A 24,650-nucleotide genomic window follows, 5' to 3' on the forward strand; every position below is an offset into this window, starting at 1 on the left:
GATATTCACCAATATTACATTTTTATGCTAATATCGGGCCGATAATATCGGTGGGCCAATATTATCGGACATCCCTAATAAATATGTAACTTTTTCCTAGAATATGTAAATTATTTCCCAGAATGTCCAAAATTTCCCACGCACGTGTACTTTCTGTCCACCACATTGTGAAAACTTTCCATGGGCACACGTGTCTTTTTTGTAGTGGTTCTCCCAGGAAAAAAGTCAGTTACTCTAGTACAATCTTCACATTACAATAAGAATAACTTCTGGCATGCAAATGAATACAGATTAAATACTTTTGAATACAAATTGAGTACTTTTGTTTAAAATACTGGTTTCTGACACCACACATGAGGCACCATTTTCACACATGGATTCTCCGCCACAGAGTCTAGACTTGAACCCCGTTGGGAATCTTTGGGATGTGATGGAGACTTTACACAGTGATTTGACTCTTCCATCATCAACACAAGATCAAAAACTAATGAGACTATGACCCAAAATAAATGTTCATTTTTCAGTTAAATAAAAGCTCAAGCAAATTAACAAATCACATATTTTAGTTTTTATAGCACGACCCCCAGTTTTCTGGACACGGCTGTGTATTTTTCAGTCAGTGTGCTTCCTTTCTCTCTTTAGGACACTGTTTAATCATTTTAATTTAAATTTTAATGAAGCCAAATGTTCTTCTGTTTATTTTGCTGGAGTTTTATATTTCCTTCCTGAAGGCATTACTTTAAAAGTCATTATGGAGCACATTTTAGAAGTAATTAATTATGGCATATGTTGTGTAGTCTTGGCTTTATAGATATATAAGGCTCTTCTCGGGTTGGTTCCGTCATATTTATCTTCTCTTCCAATAACCATTATGCCCTACAGACACGTGATATTCATTATCTGAATGTTCCCAAGGTTTGAACTGAAATGGGAAAGTGTTCCTTCAGTTTTGTCGCCCCCTCTGCCTGGAATATTCTTCAATCAGAGCTGAAAACACCACAACTCAGTTCACTATGAGCTTTTCGTACCGTTTTACTGACTAGACAGTGACAATCCTTTGGACAGTGCTTATGTTTTTAAATTGTTTGATGACCTTTTACCAAATTTTGCACTCACAAAATTACTGGTGACCTTAACTACACTGCACTTCAAAAATTTCGTCAAACTCTTGCTATGCCGTTGTCCATCCATCCATCCATTATCCACCACTTATCCGGGGCCAGGTCGCGGAGGTAACAGTCCAATCAGGGATGCCCAGACTTCCCTCTCCCCAGACACCTCCTCCATGCTGCTATGCTGTTGCGTTATTACTAAATTATTGCTTGTTTTTTTTTTTTTTTTTATTCATTATTATCACCAATCTTTTAACATGTTTTTCATTATGATGTGTGCTGTTGACCTTTTGGCCAGGTTGCCCTTGTAAAACAGATCTCAATGGGACTTTATCTGCTAAAATGAAATGAAATAAAAAATAAAATAAAATAAAATAAAAAATACAGTGCAGTGGATAGCACTCATGCCTCAAAGCCAGAAGGTCCTGGGTTCGATTCCAACACCAGTCAATGGGGGTGGGACCTTTCTATGTGGAGTTTACATGTTCTCCCTGTGTCTGTGTGGGTTCTCTCTGGGTACTCCAGCTTCCTCCCACCATCCCAAGCCTTTTACTGATACGTTAATGGATTAATCTAAATTGCCTATAGGTGTGAATGTGAGAGTGATTGTTTGTCTCTGTATGTCAGCCCTGTGATGAACTGGTGACATGTCCAGGGTGTACCCCGCCTTCACCTACAAGTAGCTGGGATAGGCTCCAGCAACCCCCGTGATCCTAGTGAGGATAAAGCGGGTTCAGAAAATGAATGAATGAATGAATGAATAAAACTAGAAAAGCACTCAGAGAATGCAGACCTCTGCCAAGGCAGATCAGTCCCCCCGATTACCAACAAAATTTAATCATTTGTTCCTTGTGCCAGTATCAACATTTCCTGAAAATTTCCTGAAAATCCATCCATAACTTTTTGAGTTATCTCGCCAACAAACAAACAAACAAACAAACCCTGATGAAAACATAACCTCGGCAATTCCTTGGCGGAGGCAATAAAATAAAATTATACAAGAGATATTTGATGTTTTTCCCCAGAGAAGTCCACATATGGGAAGCTGTCAAAATATTTGTGTGCATAAGACAGATATGCGTGCATATTAGCCTATAGTTGGGCAAAAATAAATATAGTTGTGCAAAAAATAAAAATTTGTACTTGAATGAGTTCAATCGTATATAAAATGTGTTGTGTGTATTTTATTTGTCAGAATACGAATTAAAAAGTTTCGACAACAATAATTACAAACACGAAATGCAACTTTACGATTGTGCTTTCTCCATTACAAATACAAATTCACCAAAGTGACTGTCAATAAATACGTCACCACTTCACAGGCAGCATTTATCGAGCAGAAGATACATCGATTCCACAGACTGCGCATGAGTTCAGGTTCCCTTTCCGCGGCAAGATCGGGCAGGATCACTGTGCAAGATGGCTGATGAAGTCCGAGAACGAAATCATGTCAAATCAAACCATTTGTACATTGTTCTGACCACGGAGAAGGAACCTCAACACATGCACTATCTGTGGAATCGATGTATCTTCTGCTCGATAAATAATACCTGTGAAGTGGTGATGCAATTTTGACAGTAGAGTCAAGCTGGTGAATTCGTATTCGTGATGGAAAAGAAGCAACTGTAAAGTTACAGTTCGTGTTTGTGATTCTTGCTGTCAAAACTTATGCATTCGTTTTCGGACCCATAAAATACACACATTTTATGTAGGACTGAACTCATTCAAGAGGTTACAAATATCTATTTTTTGCACAAATACAGACTAATATGCATGCATTTCTATCTTATGCACATCAATATTTTGACAGCAACCTTACCCCATATCCACAGAAGTTGAGCTGCTTACTACTAAAATACCTAATGTGATTTCTTCCGTTCTTCTCTTACAACTCTTGGCTTTTTAGCTCACGGTTATTATCCATCTCCCTTTTGCACTCTTGCTTTTATAGTCCTCCTCTTGATATTCTGCTCCACATCTTGCAGCCTTATTTATTTCTGCCCTCCTTCTCTATCTCTGCTCTTCTCTTTGCCCTCAGAGTCAACAGATATATAGTGGAGAGTAAGTTCAGAGCGGCCTGCCTGATGAATACCTGCTTGCTAAATGACCCCAACCAGATTTTAATGAGGCGGCAGCATTTCCACTAGATGTGCTCTTCATTAAACTGATGTCACGTCACCAGAGGGCCTCTTCACCGGTTCTCTTCTATCACTGCGCGCTAATGCAGTGGGAAAATGACCCTATTGCCATGTGCTCCGCCACTAGTTTCCTCATCCAAATGGGCTTGTCACCAGAGTGAGTGTGTACTGGCCAAAATAAGCTTTCTCCGTCCCTGGCTGGTGCAATCCATTAAGAAGACAAACAGAGTGAACAGTGTGAGTGTTGACAAAGCACTGTCTGGCAACATTAGTACTCTTAACAGTTTAGCTTAATGGGACCACAGCAAAGGGTGTAATGATGAGTGCAGCACCGTAATGAAAGCAGGCGCTTTCTGTGGATGGAATACAAATGACTTCATCTATCTAAATAGTAACAACCGTCAGAAACGATACATTGAGAGACATCGTATGGCTTGTTAAGTTAATAACAAATAATGATGGGATAAGTTTTCAAACTCTGCTGGGAAATTCTCCTCTCACTTCTTCTGTAGCTGCTGTTGAACTCTGACTCCTCAACAGAGCTGATGTTAGTTTAAACGCAGGGTTTGAATTCAGAACCTTCCCTTAATGCATTTTCAAAGCAGGGTCCTGACATTGTTTTCTAGCAGATTTTCAAAAAATTATTCTCAAAAATCAATAAGTGCTTGCATCAACATCGCAATTTTACTGTCTAAAAACTATTACAGTGCTGGCAGGTTGTCAGGTTATTTTTTTCTGGATTTATACAGGGTGGGGAAGCAAAATTTACAATATTTTGAGGCAGGGATTGAAAGACAGTGTATGACCAATTAGTTTATTGAAAGTCATGAGAATTTATTTGCCACAAGAAAATGTACATAATAGAAAATGTTTTTATTCTACGTGTCCTCCTTCTTTCTCAATAACTGCCTTCACACGCTTCCTGAAACTTGCGCAAGTGTTCCTCAAATATTCGGGTGACAACTTCTCTCATTCCTCTTTAATAGTATCTTTAAGAAAGTCCACATTGCTGTGTGATGTTCTATTGGTAGCATGTTCTAAAATGCCCCAAATAGCATAATCCAGAGGGTTTAGATCTGGGCTAGAAGGCGGCCATAAACATGATTCCCAAAAATTGCTAAAGTTGGATTTGCTGCTGTTGTCAACAAGTGTTTTGGTGTTCTTGTGTAAGATTTTAACTTCAAATCATATTTTACTGCATTTCTAACGGTCTTGTTGTCTATCTCAAGTTCAATTGCCATTTTTCTCATGGATTTGGTTGGATCCTTTAGGATTTTGGATTTGAGAGCTTTAATAAAAGCTTTGGTACGTGTTTTGTTGCTTCCTCCACTTCCAGACTTTCTCGTAATAGTTTTGCTCATAGTCATTCTCTTCTTTCCATTATAAACAGTCTTTATGGAAACTCCAACTATTTTTGAAATCTCCTTTGGTGTGACGAGTACATTCAGCAAATCACACACTCTTTGATGTTTGCTTTCCTGATTACTCATATGGGCAAAAGTTTCTGAAAAGGTATGGATAATAGTGTTAGGTATGATTATGACATCAATATATGTTTGGTTTCAAAATAACTGACGTAGTGCCTGCTGAGAAAAAACAACTAAATGTTCATTGTAAATTTTGCTTCCCCACCCTGTAGTTGTTCAAGTGAAACAAAAATATATAAATATTGGAAAATATTTTTCTTAAGTTACAAAGCATGAATAACAAAAACTGACCACTGCTTTCAACACTGCAAAAATAATTTGAAAAAATCCAATTATGACACAAGAGAGTAATTTCACTGGCCTCTTACAGTTCAGTGTGATACAGTAAACCAGTGTTTTTCAACACTGGGGTCGGAACCCCACGTGGGCTCATCTAGAATTCAAATGGGGTCGCCTGAAATTTCTAGTAATTGATACAAAAACAAAAAAAACCCCAACTTACTAATAAAAAATATATGGTGAGTTGAGAGAGACAATCCCTACCCATAAAAGACATGGCAAACTGTGCAGCTGAAACTGAAGCACTGTGGTTCTGTTTATCTTTCAAATGTTCATTGTGGTCGGTTTCAGATGCTGCAGCTCTTTCATAATTCATAGTTTGAGTTCTTGTTTGTTCAGTATTAATTGTCGGCCTTGTAAATACAGGCTGGACTGACTGTACATATCCTGACCAAGGAAAATAAAATTCTCCCTTTGTGCAGTAATCTACACCTGGCTTTTCTGCCTCCGTCCAGAATAATATATATTATATAGACTAAATGTCATCTAAAATTAATGTTTATTTGCAACATAGAATAGCAAACTATTATGTGGTCAAAAACAAATTCATTTTAGCAAAAACAGAAAAAGTCTCCATTTTGAATGTCTGGGGTTGCCAGAAATTTGTGATGTTAAAATGGAGTCATGAGCCAAAAAAGGTTGGGAACCACTGCAGTAAACAAACAAACAAACAAACAAACAAACAAACAAACAAACAAACAAACAAACAAACAAACAAACAAACAAACAAACAAACAGGGCTGTAAACAACTCAAAATTGCATAAATCCAGTCTGTTTCTTTCTGAATATTGGTACTTAGGATGTTTTCTATCCAAAAACAGCCCAGGATTTTCTGTGAGAAAAATCCCTCGTCCTTGGTTACAGTGCAGTTAACATCAACTGGAGCCGACACACACTCTAATAACTCCAATAACTCACTGCACACGAGTCAAGGCTTTAAAAGGAGTATATTTTTTTAACATCAAGTTTCCACAGAGACAAAAGTAAAATTCTCTTTAGCTTCAAGTTAGCCCTGCAGGCTATAAGTTAAGGGGTAAGTCAACAAATGAGGTTGTATTTGTGCTGTTTTACCAACTAAGCAGCTGTTGGTAGTAGAGTTAGAGTCAGAGCAAAGCAGAAACACACACTCCTCCATTTTCACTGCAGTTTGGTGGAAGCCTTGTATGGATGTTCATGGATCATTAGCAGAACCCCCCCCACACACACACAGCATCCACTGCAGTGCCCTAATATAGTGTAGTGCTACACATTACCCTCTGTTGGGGGTAAGTATCAATAATTTTTGCCAGTAATGGACAATCACTCCTCAATTTGGTGTTTCATATAAAACTTAACAATCAAGTGTTAACAGTGAAAACAGCTTTAGCTAGAGCTGCTCTTTTCATCTCTCCATCATAAAGCTGTAATCTGTCACACATGTGTGAGTTTTTATTTCTAATCCCCTCTTCAAAATTAGCATTGCTGTCCATACATTTCTTATTGTCGAAGGTGAGCTCATGTAACTGCTCTCCATTTAGTTATGTCCTGCAACTTTCTCCTTTTTAAAGCAAATTAAAAACTGACAAAAATGCCTCCAAATGTTTTCAGAAGTTTGAGGTGCATACTGGGTTCCCTGTGTTTTTTGATTTAATGCGTATAGTTCTGTATCTTATTATCTATAGTATAAAAGCCAAGTGGCCTCTGTGTGTGTGTGTGTGTGTGTCCAAGGATTCACACAAAATCTGGAAAGAACTGACTGCTGCAGTTTGTTATACTTATGCATTTTTGGTCAAAGAAGACAGTAGCGAAAATGGCAAGTTGATAGGACCAATATTTTGGGAGATATCAGTCATTTTGGAATACAATAGCTTTACAATCACATTGCTACGCCCAGAATGCTTTGGTGGTGACTGCTGGGCAAATGTGGTAATAGCATGCATGAATACACAACAGCAGAAAAACCACCACATCTAGAACCCGTGGATCCTCAAGGGTCAGTGCGCTAGTTACCATATATGTGCTCAAATATTTGGAAAAACCAGAGGTCTCAGAATAGCTTAGAAACAAAACACGCTACATAAGTTGAACTGCAACACTGAGCTAGTTTTAAGCTATAACTTATCATTTTCATTGTTGAATAAAGCTTCAGGAGTAAAAACAAAACAACAATTTGTCAATACATATTTTGCCTCTGTAGCTCTCTCTTCTCAGCCCAAATCAAAAGACTAAATATAGACAAAGACAAACCTGATGGTGTTTGTTATGGCTGTGGAAAAGAAAAGCCACTTTTCCAAGCTTCAGAGTGGAACTACAGAGTAGAGCAGCAGAGTTACATCTGAGAGAATCTGATCAGGAATCAGTAATTACAGCTGTCAGTCATGTATTTAACTTCTCCACCTGTCTGAAAATGCCTGTGATTAGACACAGTCTAAGAGTAGATTTCCAACAGTCTGAAAACACAGAAGGAAATAGAATTCATGTTTCCTCTCAGACCACTTGAATTACAATGTGCTGAAACATAATTATGGAATTTGAGCCCAATGATGCCAAAAACTATCACACAGTACAGCCTTAATCTGTCAACTATTGTCTTGATTCATTTATCAGTGTTTGACCAAACCCCAAGGAGCCCAAAGACATCCAATTAGCTGGCACAGAGGTGGAAAGAAACCAGAAAATATTCATATTGAAAGAAACTGGAATCAGGGAAACTTTTCTTTACAAACAAAAAATGACCAAAAGAATTTATTAGGAAAATAACTGTTAATCACTTTAAACACTAACTAGTTTCTGGATTATTTTTGGTTTAGGTACCATGTCTATATCTTATATGGTATGTGGACAACACAAAACCATTTTTATTACCCATTCATTGTCTATGGTTCTTAATCTCTAAGCTGTACTTTAAACCATGTCCTTATGCTCGTTTAGTTTCAGATTCAGACATATATACCCCTTGTGTTTTTCCTGCAAGGACAACACTGCAGGGCAGTGCAGCACAAAGGCACCTGCTAGGCTGCAGTGTTTTGTTTTCTCACCAGTACAGAGGAGGACTTGTAGAATCGCTGCAGTAGGTTTTTCTGCACCAGACTGAGCCATTTACCCCTGGCCTTTCTGCGAAGGACACTCTGTACCCGGGCCGATGGACGCTGCTTGGGCCTCAGTCTGACCCGGTGATTGGCGGGTGGCAACCACTGAAAACAGTGCGGACACACTGAGGTACTCTGACACAGAGAGGAGGATTTATGCTTCAGTGTATCTGAGGAGAAGGAAGAGACAGATTATTTAAAACCTATTGCCAAATGTTCTGCTATCCACTCATGCATATTTCTCTCTAAAAGAATAATACATTGATGTAAGTATATCTGAGGGAGGAAAATGAAGGCTTTTATACCTTTACACTGTGATTTCATTCAAAGAAATGAAGCCGTTAAAATAACCATGTTACAAATATACATTCAGCAGCTGCATGCACATTCCTCCTCCTTTGAGATTTCTCCTTCACGACTTTTTATATTCACAGCAAAACAAGCCTTCAATATATATTTTTTTTATATTTAAACTTCCAATTGAGATCGAGATCTCTTTTACAAGGGCAACATGGCCAAGAGGTTAGCAGCACACACCATTCCATAATGAAAAACAGGTTAAAAGACCAGTGATAACAATTAATTAAAAATGATTACAATTATTTAGTAAAATGTAGTAATAACACAAAGTAGGGCTAAGAGATGTGGAGCAGGATATCAAGAGGAGGACTAAAAGAGTGCAAAAGGCAGAGGGATAATAACTATGAGCTAAAAAGCCAAGAGTTGCAAGAAAAGAATGGAAAAAATCATATTATGAATTATGCTAGCAAACAGCTCAACTGCTGTGGACTTCTTTGGGGAAAAACATAAAATATCTCCTGTGCAGTTTTTATTTTATTTTATTTTACCAGAAAAAGTCCCATTGAGATCTCTTTTACAAGGGCAACCTGGCCAAAAGGTCAGCAGCACACATCATAATTAAAAAAAAACATGTTAAAGATTGGTGATAACAATAAATTAAAAAAAAAAAAAAACAACAACAATTTTGTAATAACAAAAAGTAATAACAGGAATTTGACAAAATGTTTAAAGTCCAATGTAGTTTAGGTCACCAGTAATTTTACAAGATTTGGTAAAAGGTCAGCAAACAATATACAAACATAAACACTGTCCAAAGGATTCTCATTGTCTAGTCAGTAAAATGGAACTTAAAGCTCGTAGTGAAATGAGTTCTGGTATTTTCAGCTCTGATTGAAGAATATTCCAGGCATTAATGCACCAACAACAATTTGCCCTCCTTCACATCTAAAAGGCTAAATCTCCCGCAGCCGTGTCAAATCATCAGTTGTTGGTGCATGCATGCTCTTCTTTTAGAGACCAATACTTCTATGATTTGGAAGAGAAAAGCTTCAACTGCCTCATTAAATGGCACCATCATCTATTGATGTAGTTTTGGCAGGCATGGCTCTGTGTGTGTTTGATCGCACCAGGCTGTCGGCTACAGACAGCTGGCTGACTCAATGTGCTCAGTTGAAGCTTTAGTGAGGTTTATCAACCTTGACAAGCTGGTGACAAGGTCCTAGTTACTACTTCATTCGGATTTAAGTGGATTTCAATATCAGGCATCACAAGGAAAAAATCAAAAGAGAAAGAAATTTGAAATGAAAAGGAAGGATGCAGAGGTGTTTTAACCTTACCCTTCACTTTCATTGGCCGCTGCCTGCAACAGAAAAAAGGGGACAAGATCAGATATTGTGAACACAGAAGTATATCAGATAAGTAAATAATTTCAAGGCAAATAACAAGTGCTGCTTTTATCCACATTTTCAATTTGTGCACTTAAAAAAACAGAGAAAATTTAGAAATCTTCAAAAAACCATGTCATGTTAGATGGAAAAAAGCAATGAAACACCATGTAATAAGAGATATAGAAGTAAATGTTGATCCAGACCAGCTATTTGGTTCATTTTAGAGGGAGAATTGCCAGAGTCTTTAGGTCAGTGGTTCCCAACCTTTTTTGGCTCATGACCCCATTTTAACATCACAAATTTCTGGCGACTCCAGACATTCAAAATGGAGACCTTTTTTTTTTTTTTTTTTGCTAAAATTAATTTGTTTGTGGTCATGTAATCGTTTGCTATACTATGTTGCAAATAAAGGTTTATTTTAGATGACATTTAGTCTATATGATGTATGTTATATGGACGGAGGCAGAAAAGCCAGGTGTAGATTACTGCACAAAATGAGAATTTTATTTTCCTTGGTCAGAATATGTACAGTCAGTCCAGCTTGTATTTACAAGGCTGACAATTAATACTGAACAAACAAGAACTCGAACTATGAATTATGAAAGAGCTGCAGCATCTGAAACTGACCACAATGAACATTTGACGGACAACCAGAACCACAGTGCTTCAGTTTCAGCTGCACAGTTTGTCATGTCTTTTATGGACAGGGATTGTCTCTCTCAACTCATCATATATTTTTTTATTCTAAGTTTTTATATTTATCAATTACTAGAAATTTCAGTGCTTATAATATAATGGTCTGCTCCTTGGTGAGGTATGGGGCCCTGCCGCCGCGATGCGGTGGCATTTCGGCCCTCCCTCACCAGTCAGGATGCAGCTTTATGATGGCAGTGCCGGGTTGCTGGGGTCGGAGGCTGCCCCCTGGTGTGGGTGGCTCCCTGTGATAGCACCTCCCCTCTGTTGTTTTATGGTCCCCCCGTGCTCAGCCTGTTTCTTTCCTTCATTTCTTTATCTATTTCTTTTTGTTTTTATTTATGGGTATTAACATTAGGTACATGGGTGGCGGGGTGTGTGTGTGTGTGTGTGTGTGTGTGTTTGTGTGTATATGTATGTGTGTGCGTGTCTGTGTGTGTGGTGGTGGTGGGGTGCACTGATTTTATATGTAAAGCACTTAGTGCTACATTTCATTGTATGAAAAAGTGGTATATAGATAAAGATTGATTGACTGATTGACAAATAAAGCCCTGACTTGACGGAAATCCAAAGCTGGGAAAAAAAAAGAAACATTACTAAAGTACACGACAGCTCTTCCCGTTACATGTTGTGGAAAACATGCAACCGGAAAAACTAATAGGTCTGTCCGAAACAATATAGGGCAACCCTCCAAACCGCTGCCTCCTGTTTTGGATCACTAGCAATGAGATCTTTGTTCAAACATTTTAACTGAGCCGCTGTTAAGTCCCACTAAAATTAGCCGCGGGCTAAAATCGATATTGGGAAATTCGCTGTGTGTCCAGCAGCACGTGTGGGGTGGAGAGACAGAAACGAGGCTGGCTGTGTATCTAGGGAAGAGTGTGGGTGGGGGTAGCAGGGTGGGGGGTGCTTTAATCTGGAGTTGACCCGCTGGCTGAGGCTGTGGCGTCTGGCAGCGGCTGTTTGTTGATGCTCTCCGCTTACATTCTCAGTCATCTCATACGTGAGGAAGTACATTATGCAGTGTGATGCCTTTGGATGCAGCTGAACGCGTGGCGGACAGAGGAGAGACTTGTCCTATACAGTATCTGTTATCAGTCATTGTACTCTCTGACTCACTGTCCCTTGATTGTCCCCAATTTAATAACGAGTGAGAGGATTCAAGTGTCAGATTATAAAGAAGCCCTGTCAGAAGGTACTGGAATTGTGACTCTGAAGAGGACTGATAATGACTCATGGGCCTTGAACACTTCCCGAAAACCCTATTGTGACAGAGACATTTTTGTCCATAACTGGAACATTCACAACATCTGCTTTTCCAAACACAGTTATTAAGTTTGCCTCTACATCACTGATAGTTGAAAAACCACCAGGCGCCCTCAGTCTGCCCCCCCCCCCCTTTGAAAAAGTAAATATCTCCCACATATAATATAGTTTTGATAAATGTGCTGGTATTTTTGTTATAATTAAAGTAATGTTTACTACAAGTGCGTTATTAAATATTTCGAATGATAATAAATACATATTATAATAATTGTAGTTATTATATTTGGTAATTCAGTACCTCTACTGTGTCCTGTTGTTTCTAATTTAAAATTATTTGGAATACAATGGAATTCAATGCCATAACTGAGGCCAACCTTATTAAAGACAACTCTTTGCTTTGGTTCCAAAAGTGGGCACATTAGTGAATTTAAACTGGATTCATTTCATTAGCAAATGATAGAGCTGCACGATATTGGAAAAAACTGCCATTGCAATTTTTTTTTAACCCTGCGATATATATTGCGATATGAAAAAATAGTCAGGAGGATATAATAGCTGTGTGGTGCCAACGTAAATGGCCAAACTAATTAGTTGTGTTTTCTCTCGTTGTGGCGACAGGTGCAAGATACTATCAACGCAGAATATGTGTTTTAGTATCATCCCTCTTGTAGCTGAAATAATTCCAGATAACTGACGTTGCTTTTTTTGGCACCAAGTCTTCATTTTTGTTGATTTTCTCTTACTAATGACTCACTCCATGTGCAGGGGTGTGGTCTGGTGTGGTCTGCTTTGGCAAACTGATTAAGAACGATTGTGATTGGTAGATCGTTGTGCACAGTGTGTGTCAGGTACCCTTGAAAGTAGATGAGAACATGTTAAGTTCATTTGGCTCCTACATTGCGCACATTTACATCATGATGATGATGCTCAAATGACATACTGTGCAGCTCTTGTATATGATACAAACCCCACACACACACACTGTTTTATGTGATTTGAAGCATTTATAATGTTAATTTAGCTCCCTTCGGCCTCTTGAACCCCCACCAGGCCTGGATCCTGGACTCCACCATTCTCCTGTGCCCCCCTCCCTTCCATTTTTCTGCATCTGCCACTGGAGACACTAAAGCCTCGGTTCTTGGCAGTGATGAAAATGTTTTTAAAAGGAGAGCACTAATGATGCAAACATCAAGAAACCAAATTCTTGAGGTATTTTGATTTCCCAGAATCCCCCTCAACAGCTCTCATTCATGAGTCAATTGATGCACCACAAAGTCCTCTCCCACTGCACTTATCTTATTAACATACTTGTCACGCATCTCCTTTTAAGAGCATTCAGCTGCGGTGATGAACAGTAAAGATATGGGTCCGACATATACACTGTTGACAAGTGGGAGATACTATCGACACTTTCTGGAAGGGTAGAAGATGCTAAATGAGAGAGGGTAGGGGGATGTTTAGTGCTGGCTACAATGCTATAATGAAACTGGAAACAGATATGCTGAATGAGGCAAGGAGCATTAGGAGCATTTCACTGCCATCAATAGGAAATACAGTGAAAATCAGGAACCTGTGAAAACTAGTTGTACTGTGAGATCACCTGCACAATGAGGAAACTATGATAAGAGATAACCATGTTCGATACAACTTCACAATAATGTGGGGAGTAAGTGCCTGTAAATACTATAAAATGTTGTCTAAGTAATGATATAACACATTAGCAAATAACAACACTGTGTCCATCCCTGAAATGAGCCAAATGAGCCTTGATAAGACACAACAGATAATTCCAGTCATTGGATATATGCTGCTGGGTTCTGCACTAGCTGAATAGACACTTTCTGTCCATGAGTGATCTCTTAAATTACAATTATATTTACATTATAACAACAAATGCACCTTATACAAGAGTTAAGGGAGTGTTTAATAAAGTTTATATGTAATATGAGTTATATAGTCAGTTTGGTAGCAGTGGTGTATGCCAGTGTGGGCAAAGCTTTAACCACTTTCTAGGTCAGACATAATGGTGCTATTAAAGTCATTTCCAGGTCCAAAGAGTCAACAATGGGGGAGGTTCAGAAGGAGCTCAGATAAAGGCGTTCACTTATTTAACTCAAATTGAGTGATTATTGTTATTTTCCATGGTGTGTTTTACCTCCGGTAGATCGTGGCAGAATTATTACTGAATAAATTGATGAAAGTAAAGTATACCGATAGTATACAGCCACTGCTTGTATGTAGTATGCCTAATTATAGAGCCTAATTGATAATGTAATTATAAAGCATTTATAAGTCTTCTATGTGGGTTCAATATTGTTTAATAATGCAATGATGATATCACATGCGATAAATTATTTTGTGTACAAATGATCTATATATAATTCACCTCATAGCATCATTGCCTAAGTCATACACTATATGGACAAAAGTTTTAATTATTTACATGTACTGATAGGATTAGCGAATCAACAGGTATTAAACAGTTTACATTAGTAGATGCTTTTGGTCAGCGGTGGATGTTTGGGTCTTAATGGGTTAAATATGGAGGACTGAGTATAAACAACAGCAGGTGCATTTATATACATTACTGTGCTTGGCATGAGCATACATAGGAATGTCTCGTAAATCATGGACAAAAGTCATAACATACCATTCCTGAAGTGTTCCCATAGAATATCACAGTAACAACAAAAACACAATTGACCACTCGGTGCTAAATCTGCTCCAACACAGAATAGATTGGCAGGGTCCAATCCATCTGCCCGACATGACGCAGAAAGAGGCCCATCAGGTGCCTCACAGTCTGGGGTCACTCGTACAAGTGGAGTCGTCAGATGGCTCCTGTTGACAGGGGCCACGACACAGCAGGAGGTCAAATGTCAAAGGGGGGAGTGAGAGTACAGAATCTGAAAAAGGTGGTGTCAGTGAGCCTGTTTACATGACCACAAATATCCGATAACTGGGAGTAATCAGATAATTGTAATAAATGGATCCGATGCGTTTACATGCACTTCAGAAATGCGATAATAGAAAAACCCTGGTTTAGCTGCTCCAGTCCATCATCTGATTACGGAGTACATACGTACATAGTGATGGTAGAACCAGACTTCCTGTTATTGTCTTCTGCTCATGTCTGATTACTTCACTTCCATTTTCTACAATATTAGTTGTGTTTACTAGGGTTGCACGATATTGGAAAAAACTGACATTGCGATTTTTTTTTAACTTTACGATATATATTATGATATGAAAAAATATTATGGAGGATATAACAGCTGTGTGGTGCTGACGTAAATGGTCAAACAAATTAGTTGTGTTATATCTCGTTGTGGCAACAGGTGGAAGACATTAGTCGCTTTTCCACTGACCCTCAAATTGTGCAAATAGAGCTTGTGCATAAAAATTTACCTAATGGAAAAATGAGAATTTCGCCAAAAGTCTCATTTTTCGATTAAAAGTTTTTTGCGCTGGCAAGAGGTGGTTTTTCAGGCGTAGAGTAAATGGTATATCACACAAAACTGCATTGGAAAGACCTTTTTTTGCAACTAGAGTCAGATGAATTAAAAAAATGAATGTTGACGGATGTTACAACAAACGAAGAAAAAGAAGAAACATATCGCAGTATGTGTGGACACACCAGGAAACCCAATAATTTTCCAAAAGAAGGACCTACTTTATATTGAAATAAATGTTGGAATGGCAGTCAATTAAAGTTCACTCTCTGATGGGACGTTACTGTGTTTTGACCCTAAAGCATATCAGATCAGCCTGTTTACACGCTTACTTAAATACTCTGAAAACTCCAGAAATCGGATAATGATCAGAGTATTGGTGTGCATGTCAACGGCCTCATTGTCATATACTCAATGAGTATAAAATCATATGTAAGAAAAGGAAAAAGAAGATATAGGCTAGATGTTTGAGCTCCAATTAAAACTCTAAGCCAGACTCTCTGCTCCATATGAACGGCTGAGTTCCACCGGATTATCACTGATATATTAGTGGAGACAATACCATGACAAAAATCCTTCAGTACATTCTCCACAGCAAAGCACTTGAGGCTATTTAAGAACATCATCATGACAGTGTTTATACTGCAGACATCCTACATATTTGGAAACAAGAACACTCAATGTGGCTTTTGTTACTCGTCACACAAGTCATACTGTGGATGTGCTTACTGGAAATTAGCATCGCTTTTCCGGCAGCGTGAGCCGCAATGAACTGACGTACAGTTAACATACAAGTACAGACAAATATTTGGAGAAGGTAGTCATGCTTTCTAAAAACTGCTCCCAACAACTCCAAAATTACACTTACATTAGGAAGAACTTGGCCTGTGAAGTTCTTTTTACCGAAAATCAATATTGATACATTTGTGTTGTAATCGGGAGTAGGGATGTAACGATATGAAAATTTTATATCGCGGTTATTGTGACCAAAATTATCACGGTTATCATTATTATCGCGGTATTGTTAAAATTGTGCTCAAAATGTTCAAAAAGTACTAATACACACACAGAAATAATTTAACCAAGTTGTATTTTGCAAAAAAAAAATAAATTAAAAAATTAAATAAATAAATAAATAAATAATCGGCACAATGTACCTTCTGTTGGCAGAAACATTCAAATATTAACCCTTAGAGGTCTGAGCCTTTTTTGTCCGTTTTTCAGTACTTTTGATTTTGCCTTTATATACTATACAAACAAATGTTTAATATACCCATGTTTGGTATCTTTTTTTCAGCACTTCATCTATATCATCTGTGTATTATTTGTTTCACTTTAACCTACTATATCAACACAAAAGGACAAAACACACACACACAAAAAAATCCGATTTGAAAAATGTATATAATTTATTGCATAAATAACACAAAGATACTTAACGAACCTTTTCAAAGACTTTAAAAGTGAATATTGGTTCCAAATATTAGGTATAGAAAATCAAAATTGTAATAAATTAAAACTATACTCAAATATTTGACTGAAAGCAGATCTTTACATAGGGTTTTTTCCCCTAAAACTGCGGTAATCAAACACGGTTATCATGATCATTACGATTTAAACGGTAATACTAACTGTCTGCAATTTTACTGCAGTTTATCGTTATACCAGTAATCATTACATCCCTAGTTAACATACAAGTACAGACAAATATTTAGAGAAGGTAGTCATGCTTTCTAAAAACTGCTCCCAACAACTCCAAAATTATACTTGCATTAGGAAGAAATTGGCCTGTGAAGTTGTTTTTACCAAAAAAAAATGTTGATACATTTGTGTTGTAATCGGGAGCAACAACAACAGTAATGATGATCATCAAACTGATTGTAACCCAGATATAAACAAATACCAAGACGCGCTCGATCATCATCAGCCTAACAGAAGGTGAGGACAGTGGCAGGAGGCAGTAACACAATCTCCAACAAACACGCAAAGTAGTGAGTATGAGTAATGGCATGTACCCACGACACAAACACACCAGTGAGTGACGCATGGCTCAGCGGACCATGACGGGAGAAAGCAAAGCCACTTGAAGCCTCTAGAAGAGCACGGGTTGGGGTTCATTAAAGCTAAAAACATCCAGCACACGATGACCACATACGTACATTAGATAACTGAGTGCATGATGGCAAAAATGGTTTAATTTCCCCTCCGTTATCTCGAGTTTAACAGTAATTTCCTCTCAGTAAAGCCTCTCATATTAACATTCTGGCTGAAGATCAAATTTAGCAGTCAATTAGCTCATCATGCTTAGTGTAAATTTTGGCTCTGCCTCATAATTGCGTCCTCTCTCTGCCAGACACTTTGGCATCGATCCATTTGGGTCTCGCAGCCAGTGGTCCGGTTATTCTGGTTCGTCTCTCGTCTGCTGGCAGCTGGTCCGAGTTATAAACGTGGTCAAAAACATTCTCCAGAATAACCACAGCTCATCGTAGCCAGGGAATATGGGGAATAGATCAACGTATTAGAGGAGCAGTGGGCTCACACACACATCCGTAAAATGACCCCGACTAGAGTTTCGTGATTAAAACCTTTGTTTTTGTTTCCACTTGTGGTTCAGCCCACAAAATTCCTGGCTCAGGTGGAAGAGAAAAAAAGCTGAAGGATAAAGGAACAGAGAGAACGAATGAGGACACACACACACACACACACACACACACGCTTACAAGATGCATTAATAACCATATAACTCTGTACCTGCACATGCCAGCATACACACACACACACAGCTATTTTATTTTACACAAACACAGTGGCTTAAGAGGATTTCTCCTGAAAACACTTTCAACTTTCTATTCTGACAAAACAAGGCAATCTCTGTGTGGGGTAAAACATTAGAAGAAAAGTCAATAAATCCCCATTTTGGCAAAAGCAACGACACCAAACCACCGACGTGTAAATGATGATACAAATTAGGAACTGGCATTAATTGTGAGTGTGTGCTATTTTAACAGGAGTGAAAAGACTTGACTACAGGAGGCTAATTAGATGAAGGCGGTCGGTACCTAGGGAAAGATTTGGTGCTCTGTATGGTTCCTTTTAACAACCATGAAAGGGATAGAAGGCACTAGAAGAGGCTTACAGACTGTCTGGCTCTCCTGCATTGTGATTAAAGGGGACAGTGTTTGCTGGCACTAGTCTGTTTTCTTCATTTTTGCAATTGTTATGCAGGTGCTGTGGGTCTTGTGATCAAATCTGCTCAACTCTGCAACAGCAGAAAACTGAATGACACAGTTAAACTGAATTCATTTACCAGCTCTGACTTATACATACAACACAAACTTAGACTTTTGTTATGTTTTTTTTTTTTTTTTTTTTTTTTTTTTACCTGTGCTTGAGCATTCCACTGGCTACATTTGGCTTGTGTCCAGCTTAAATAGCTCATTCATGAAATAGAATGAGCAGCAGGCATGCTACACTACACCAGGAAACTGCATATACTCATGTTTCAAAATGAGAAGCATTAAGGGTCATTACTGACAACAGTAAATCCTATTCACAGCCCGATGTGCCATGGTTTTAACACAATGTGAGCTGTAATGATTCAGTCGCTGATGAAATGAACACACATCAGGTGATTGTAACACAGTCTATTAAGGACAAATGTACAAAAGGAGTGAAAATATGAGGCACAATGGTGACTTATTCACATGACTCAGAGAGACTGTGCCATATAGCGACATACAGTGTATTGTGTGAAGACAGGAAAACATCAGTCACTACATAGTATGTTCCATGATTTATGTCAGCAAGTCAAAAACGACTTTTTACCTCTGCCAAGGAGGGTATGTTTTCATTGGGGTTTGTCTGTTTGTTCGCTTGTTTGTTTGTTACCTTCGCCAAGGAGGTTATGTTTTGGCGGCGTTGGTTTGTTTGTCTGTCTGTCCATGTGCAAGATAACTCAAAAAGTTATGGAGGGATTTGGATGAAAATTTCAGGAAATGTTGATACTGGCACAAGGAACAAATGATAAAATTTTGGTGGTGATTGGGGGGGGGGGGGGGCTGATCTGCCTTGGCGGAGGTCTGCGCTCTCTGAGTGCTTTTCTAGTTTGTTTGTTTTTTTGTCTGTCTGTTAGCAAGATAACTCTAAAAGTTATGGAAGGATTTTGATGAAATCTCCAGGAAATGAGGATTCTGGCACAAGGAACAAATGATTAAATTGTGGTGGTGATGCGGGGGGGTGATCTGCTTTGGTGCAGGTCTGCGCTCTCTGAGTGCTTTTCTAGTTTGTTTTGTAATTTGATCCTTGTGAATTCTTCCACACAAATATAATAACGAAACTTACAAACAGGAGGCTCAGGAGATGTGGTTGCAACTGGGGTCATGGGATTCACGGGTATAGTATTTGATCAAAAACAGTGTATGTTATGTGACTAATATTTCTAAGAAAAACACACAGGCTATAGATTTTCATATGATTCCCCGACATTAAAGACCAATGTGTTCAATCTGCTCACTGAAGAGGTAAGAACATTATCCTGATGTTTTGAGTGATAGTAATAATAAAGAAATATTATTGATTAAACAGCAGTGAGAGGATCTGAACTACGAGACGTCAGTTCCAGCAGAGTTCCCCCAGGTGCCACGTCTATGTGTCACAATAGTACGCAAAATACAGTGATACACACCGTCCCAGTGAATACATCCCATTAATTACTGTCCCACACATTAATTACTGTCCCATTAAATTCCATCACAGAAGGTTTTGGCTTCATCACCCACAACGGTGATGTAGATGTTAAGTGTACAACACCATAAAGACAGGTGTCTCTTTTATAACAAGAGTAGTAGTCACCAACAAACTCTATTTTTACTTGATTAATGCAGTAAACATCACAAAAGCACTGCACTTCAGTTAAATAGTTCATTTACACATTAAAAATAAAAAAATTTAAGCAGAGGAGCTGTCTGCATTCACTCAAAAACTAATCGATTTTTATTCCTATTTCACATTTGTCCTAATAAACTGAAATAGTTTTTTTTCATTGAGATGCTCACATCAGCACCATTAGAAGGGTGATTAAAGTGAAAACTAAGGTTTAAGTGAAATCTGCTGTTCATCTGTCTTTGAAAACTTATACCATAACAAATGGTGGAGGCTACTTCTGGGCCTGGCCAAGTGAAAGTGAACATCAGGGTCAATTTCTTTTTTCTTTAAAACAATATTTTTGATTACTCAGCATGAAAAGTATATATCTGTAGTTTCTAAAACTGTTTATTTAATTTGAACCTGAATTACAACTGGATATATAAGCAAATATATGAGAATACAGTGTAAATTAAGAACAGTAAAGGTTGTAAATGAATGTATACAGCATAAATTCAGAATGGAAATAGCAATGTGTAAATAAATAGGTCTGTGTTTAAAATACATATGTCAGGCCATCGACAATGTTCTGGTATATGTTGCTTGTCCACCACTTATTTTATAAATGTCAGTTTTGTATCACTTTTTGGAAAAATTTGGAAAATTTTCTTTTTATCCAAACTACAGTTAAGTATCAGCTTGATGAAAAAAATATTATTTCTGGCGACTTTCTCATAATAATTATTTTAACATAATCAACCTCTTCCTTCTTCTGGGTAAATTTTATATTCATAAAGTTAAGATATTCAAAGCATCCCCACCATTTCAATTATTTTTTAATAGAACTGAAAATCTATTTTGAGTCTCTAAAACATATTACATTTAATACAAAAAATGTTTATCAGCGCTTCAGTTTTACTAGAATTACCTTGAGTAAATTGGTCTGCCACTTCATATTGTAACATCATGTTTCTTTCCTTTTCTAACTGTACCTTTAATTATTGTTAGTTCATCTTTTTTATTCTCTTTAATTTATTTATTTTGTATTTATATTTTGTCTATATATGATTAAATTTGTCTATATATGATTAATTCTATTTATTCTTGTATTTTTTTTGTCTTTTTATTATTAGTTTTTAATTATTATGGTTTGGAACGTCTGATATTTTGTATATTCTTGTTATATGCTATTTTTTTTTTGATGTTCTATCGATGAAAAATAAATTCTTTGAAAAAAGAAATGTTGCTTGTCCACATTATGTTGTCATGTGGTTTCAACCGTGAACACTGGTCCATGTCTCCCACCTAGCGTCCACGTACCACAATTACAGCAACAACAGACTAGCAATAAACAGATGAGTAAAAAGCGGTGCAAATACTAAAACTTGCTCTTACATTAGGAATCGTGCCAGCTCCGGACAGGTGTCTTTATACAGCAGGGACGCGTGGACCAGGAACTCTGCAGATTTTCCATCACAGATAGTCTTCATTTCAACCAACTTCGAGGCGCTACAAGAACCAAAAGAGATAAAAACAACTTCTACTGAAAATGTCACACTTCAGTAACATATAATTAAGGAGCTACTTTTACTCAGGGGTTTGATAAAGTCTATTCTTTTAGACATAGTTAACCGTAGCTGCTACAACATGATGAAGAAACACACGTTTGGTCGCATAGTCATGACGTCACTCGCAGTGCATCATGGATGATTGAGGCAACGCGACCTCATGTAAATTGAACTTTCAACATATTTTATTCGGGCTTTCACAAATTGATAAAGTAAAACCAGGAAAAAAAAGATATATTATCAACCTTTCAGTTTTTGCCAAGCTTCACATCCATTGCACTAAATTTGTGCATCAGCGTCCAAACATTATTGTTTTTAACCTCCCAAGACCCAGGAAATGTCAGCAAAGTACAAGCTTTTTTTTTTTTTTTTTTTTTTTTTTTTTTTTTTTTTTTTTTATTAAATAAGTGCCTATATTGGAAACATCATGATACAACAGTTTTTTCAGATGTAATTTTTAAAATTTTTATGGAATGTTCTTTGTGGTGGACAGTTTTCTTTTTTTTCTTTTTTTTTTTTTTGTATAAAGTTGTGACATTCTTGTCCACAAATGTGGGCAGAAAACCCATAGCTGGGTCTTAGGAGGTTAAAACACTTTTTTTTCCAATTATTTAGACAATTTAAAGAACATTATAAACTCTAAAACAAACAAAATTAAAAAAAAACCTGTCAAGTATATAATCGTATTTAATTTGTATAATTTCTACTTTATTTCTCTCTCTCTCTCTCTCTCTCTCTCTCTCTCTCTCTCTCTCTCTCTCTCTCTCTCTCTATCTATCTATCTACTTACATTTGTCTGTTTATTTGAAATCTAAAACATATTGAGTATTGGGAATTTTTCAGTCCTACTTTGATGTATACTACTATGCATATATACGGTTCAATTGTTCATTGTTCCATAAAAAAAAGTCAACGCGACCGCTGCGGAGTGACGGTATATATCAGTATTAGCTTTAAATGTATCGTATCGTCTGTATTACTCAGGTGTTAACAAGAAGAAAAAACAAAACAAAACGTACTGTCTGAAATAGGTTACTTTTTATTTTACAGTTTGAATTAAACTTTCAAAAAGCTTGTTATTATACATTACGTATGTTATAATGATTAGTAGTTAGTAGAAGTAGGCTGCTAAAAGTCCCATTCTGAAACCAAAACGTTAGATCTTTAATTAATCATTGTTGAGACTCTCGTTTTATTCTCAAATTCTCTTCAGAAAAGCTTGTTCAAGGCTACATTTCTCTGATGTCAGTGAGAAGATGATAATGATGATAATTTGGTGATAATTTGGCACAGGAGCGTAAATGCATCTCAGGTCCATTAAACAGATACTGTTTGATGTCATCATACCTTACATCTTATTGGACAGAAAAGATTACAATGTTAGACGACAGCGGGATATATTGACATCATTAATGCTGTATCCTGCGCACATCAGAGGACTAATAAACCTGTCTTCATTCCAAAAAGAAGAAGAAGAAGAAGAAGAAAAACCCATCATATTATATACGCCTTAAAAGACTCGTGGTAGTGGTATCTCCAGGATCCAATGAAATTATTACATCAGGGTTAAGAGAACAGATTTTGCTTGGAGAGAGAGAGAGAGAGAGAGAGAGAGAGAGAGAGAGAGAGAGAGAGAGAGAGAGAGAGAGAGAGAGTGCTCCAGTCTGAAACTGGATATTTGGAAGCAGCAGCAGCAGCGGCATCGGAAGGAAGGAAGAGTCAGCTCCTGAGTGCGCACTGATGGGTAGCCCAAACCCACTGGGGGTGCGGTGGATATCACAGTAACAGAGCAAACACACACGCCCGGTGGAATAGAAACGTGGTATGAAGAGAAAGAACTTACAAAGAGGTGTTGTTGGACACGTGTGGGAGCACCAGCGACTCCAGACCTGCACAGCTCCGGTGTTCAGCATCGTTACGCGCATGGTTTCCCGGAACATCCACCCAGTCTGATGGTAAGTTATACTCACCTTCATTCATGACAAGTGCTGACATTTTAGTCATAAAGATAATTAGGTGTAAGTACATTTTTTGACAGTGCCAAACAGAGGCATTTTGTTTCAGATGTTAAGAAAAATATGAAGTTACAGCCTATTGGGCACAGGCTCTTTGAAATGAATCATGTCATATACTTTGATGTACCTTTTTTTATTTTATTTTATTTTATTTTATTTTTTTTTTAAATTATAATGATATTTACCAAAATGCACTTCAGTGATGTTTTTCCTCATTCATGCGTTTTTGCTGTTTGCAGATCCGTAGGTTCTAAGTCTAAATTTGCGTCCCTCCCGCCCGGTACAGGTGATACGTGCGTGTCAATGCGTGCGTGTGTGCGCGTGCGTGTGTGAGTTGATGGAGGGATGGAGGGATGGAGGGATGGAGGAGGGGCTGCCACCAGGCACTGAAGAGATATTAAATCACAGGACCAGTATAGACCTACACAAACTGATGGAGTAAGCTAAAGTGTGAGGGATTGCTCCTCACTCTGTCCGCGAGTAAATCTGTACTTTATCAGACACTGTCAGCCAGGCGCGGGCGCGCGCGCGCGCACGCACGCACGCACACACACACACACACACACTGAAACAGCCAAGCGTTGCAGCTTCACGTTAAGTGTAGCCCGGATAAACGGATTTTCCCCTCCACTACCAGGACTACACAGACTTGCAGTTGCGTGTGTGAGTCCGACAGACAGATGCACACAGGCAGGTGGAGAAGGTGATCTGGTGCACCCAGTGAGACCACAGCCTCAGCCCGTCTTATTGACATGCTCCTGAAATAACAACAAAAAAATAAAAATAAAAAAAGAGAGAGAGAGAGAGAGAGAGAGAGAGAGAGAGAGAGAGAGAGAGAGAGAGAGAGAGAGAGAACTGAAAGGTAAACTCTCTCCTTAAATTAGTACGAATGAATACTGATACTATAATGAGCAAAAATGGATCAGGAATGATCAAAGATTTGTAGAACACCTCTTCAGTGATCTCCACAGTTGGAAATGAATATCCCCTCAAGGCACAGCAAACCACAAGCCTTTGAAT

The 24,650-nt window shown here is 37.9% G+C and overlaps 1 protein-coding gene across 1 annotated transcript in view; it reads right to left on the minus strand.

Moving 5' to 3' along the window:
* The window catches only part of rmp24 (ribonuclease MRP subunit p24), a 56,909-nt gene extending 35,199 nt beyond the window's left edge, over nt 1-21,710 (minus strand). The window contains exons 1-3 of the mRNA XM_030147526.1: nt 21,443-21,710; nt 9,723-9,745; nt 8,035-8,255 (exon numbers count right to left, since the gene is read on the minus strand). Of these exons, the coding sequence (XP_030003386.1) occupies nt 8,035-8,255; nt 9,723-9,745; nt 21,443-21,537 (339 nt within the window). The 5' untranslated portion in view covers nt 21,538-21,710. The remainder of the gene's footprint in view (nt 1-8,034; nt 8,256-9,722; nt 9,746-21,442) is intronic.
* Nucleotides 21,711-24,650: the final 2,940 nt, after the last annotated feature.

The sequence above is a fragment of the Sphaeramia orbicularis genome, chromosome 11 (assembly GCF_902148855.1).
Source record: "Sphaeramia orbicularis chromosome 11, fSphaOr1.1, whole genome shotgun sequence".
NCBI classification, from domain to species: domain Eukaryota; kingdom Metazoa; phylum Chordata; class Actinopteri; order Kurtiformes; family Apogonidae; genus Sphaeramia; species Sphaeramia orbicularis.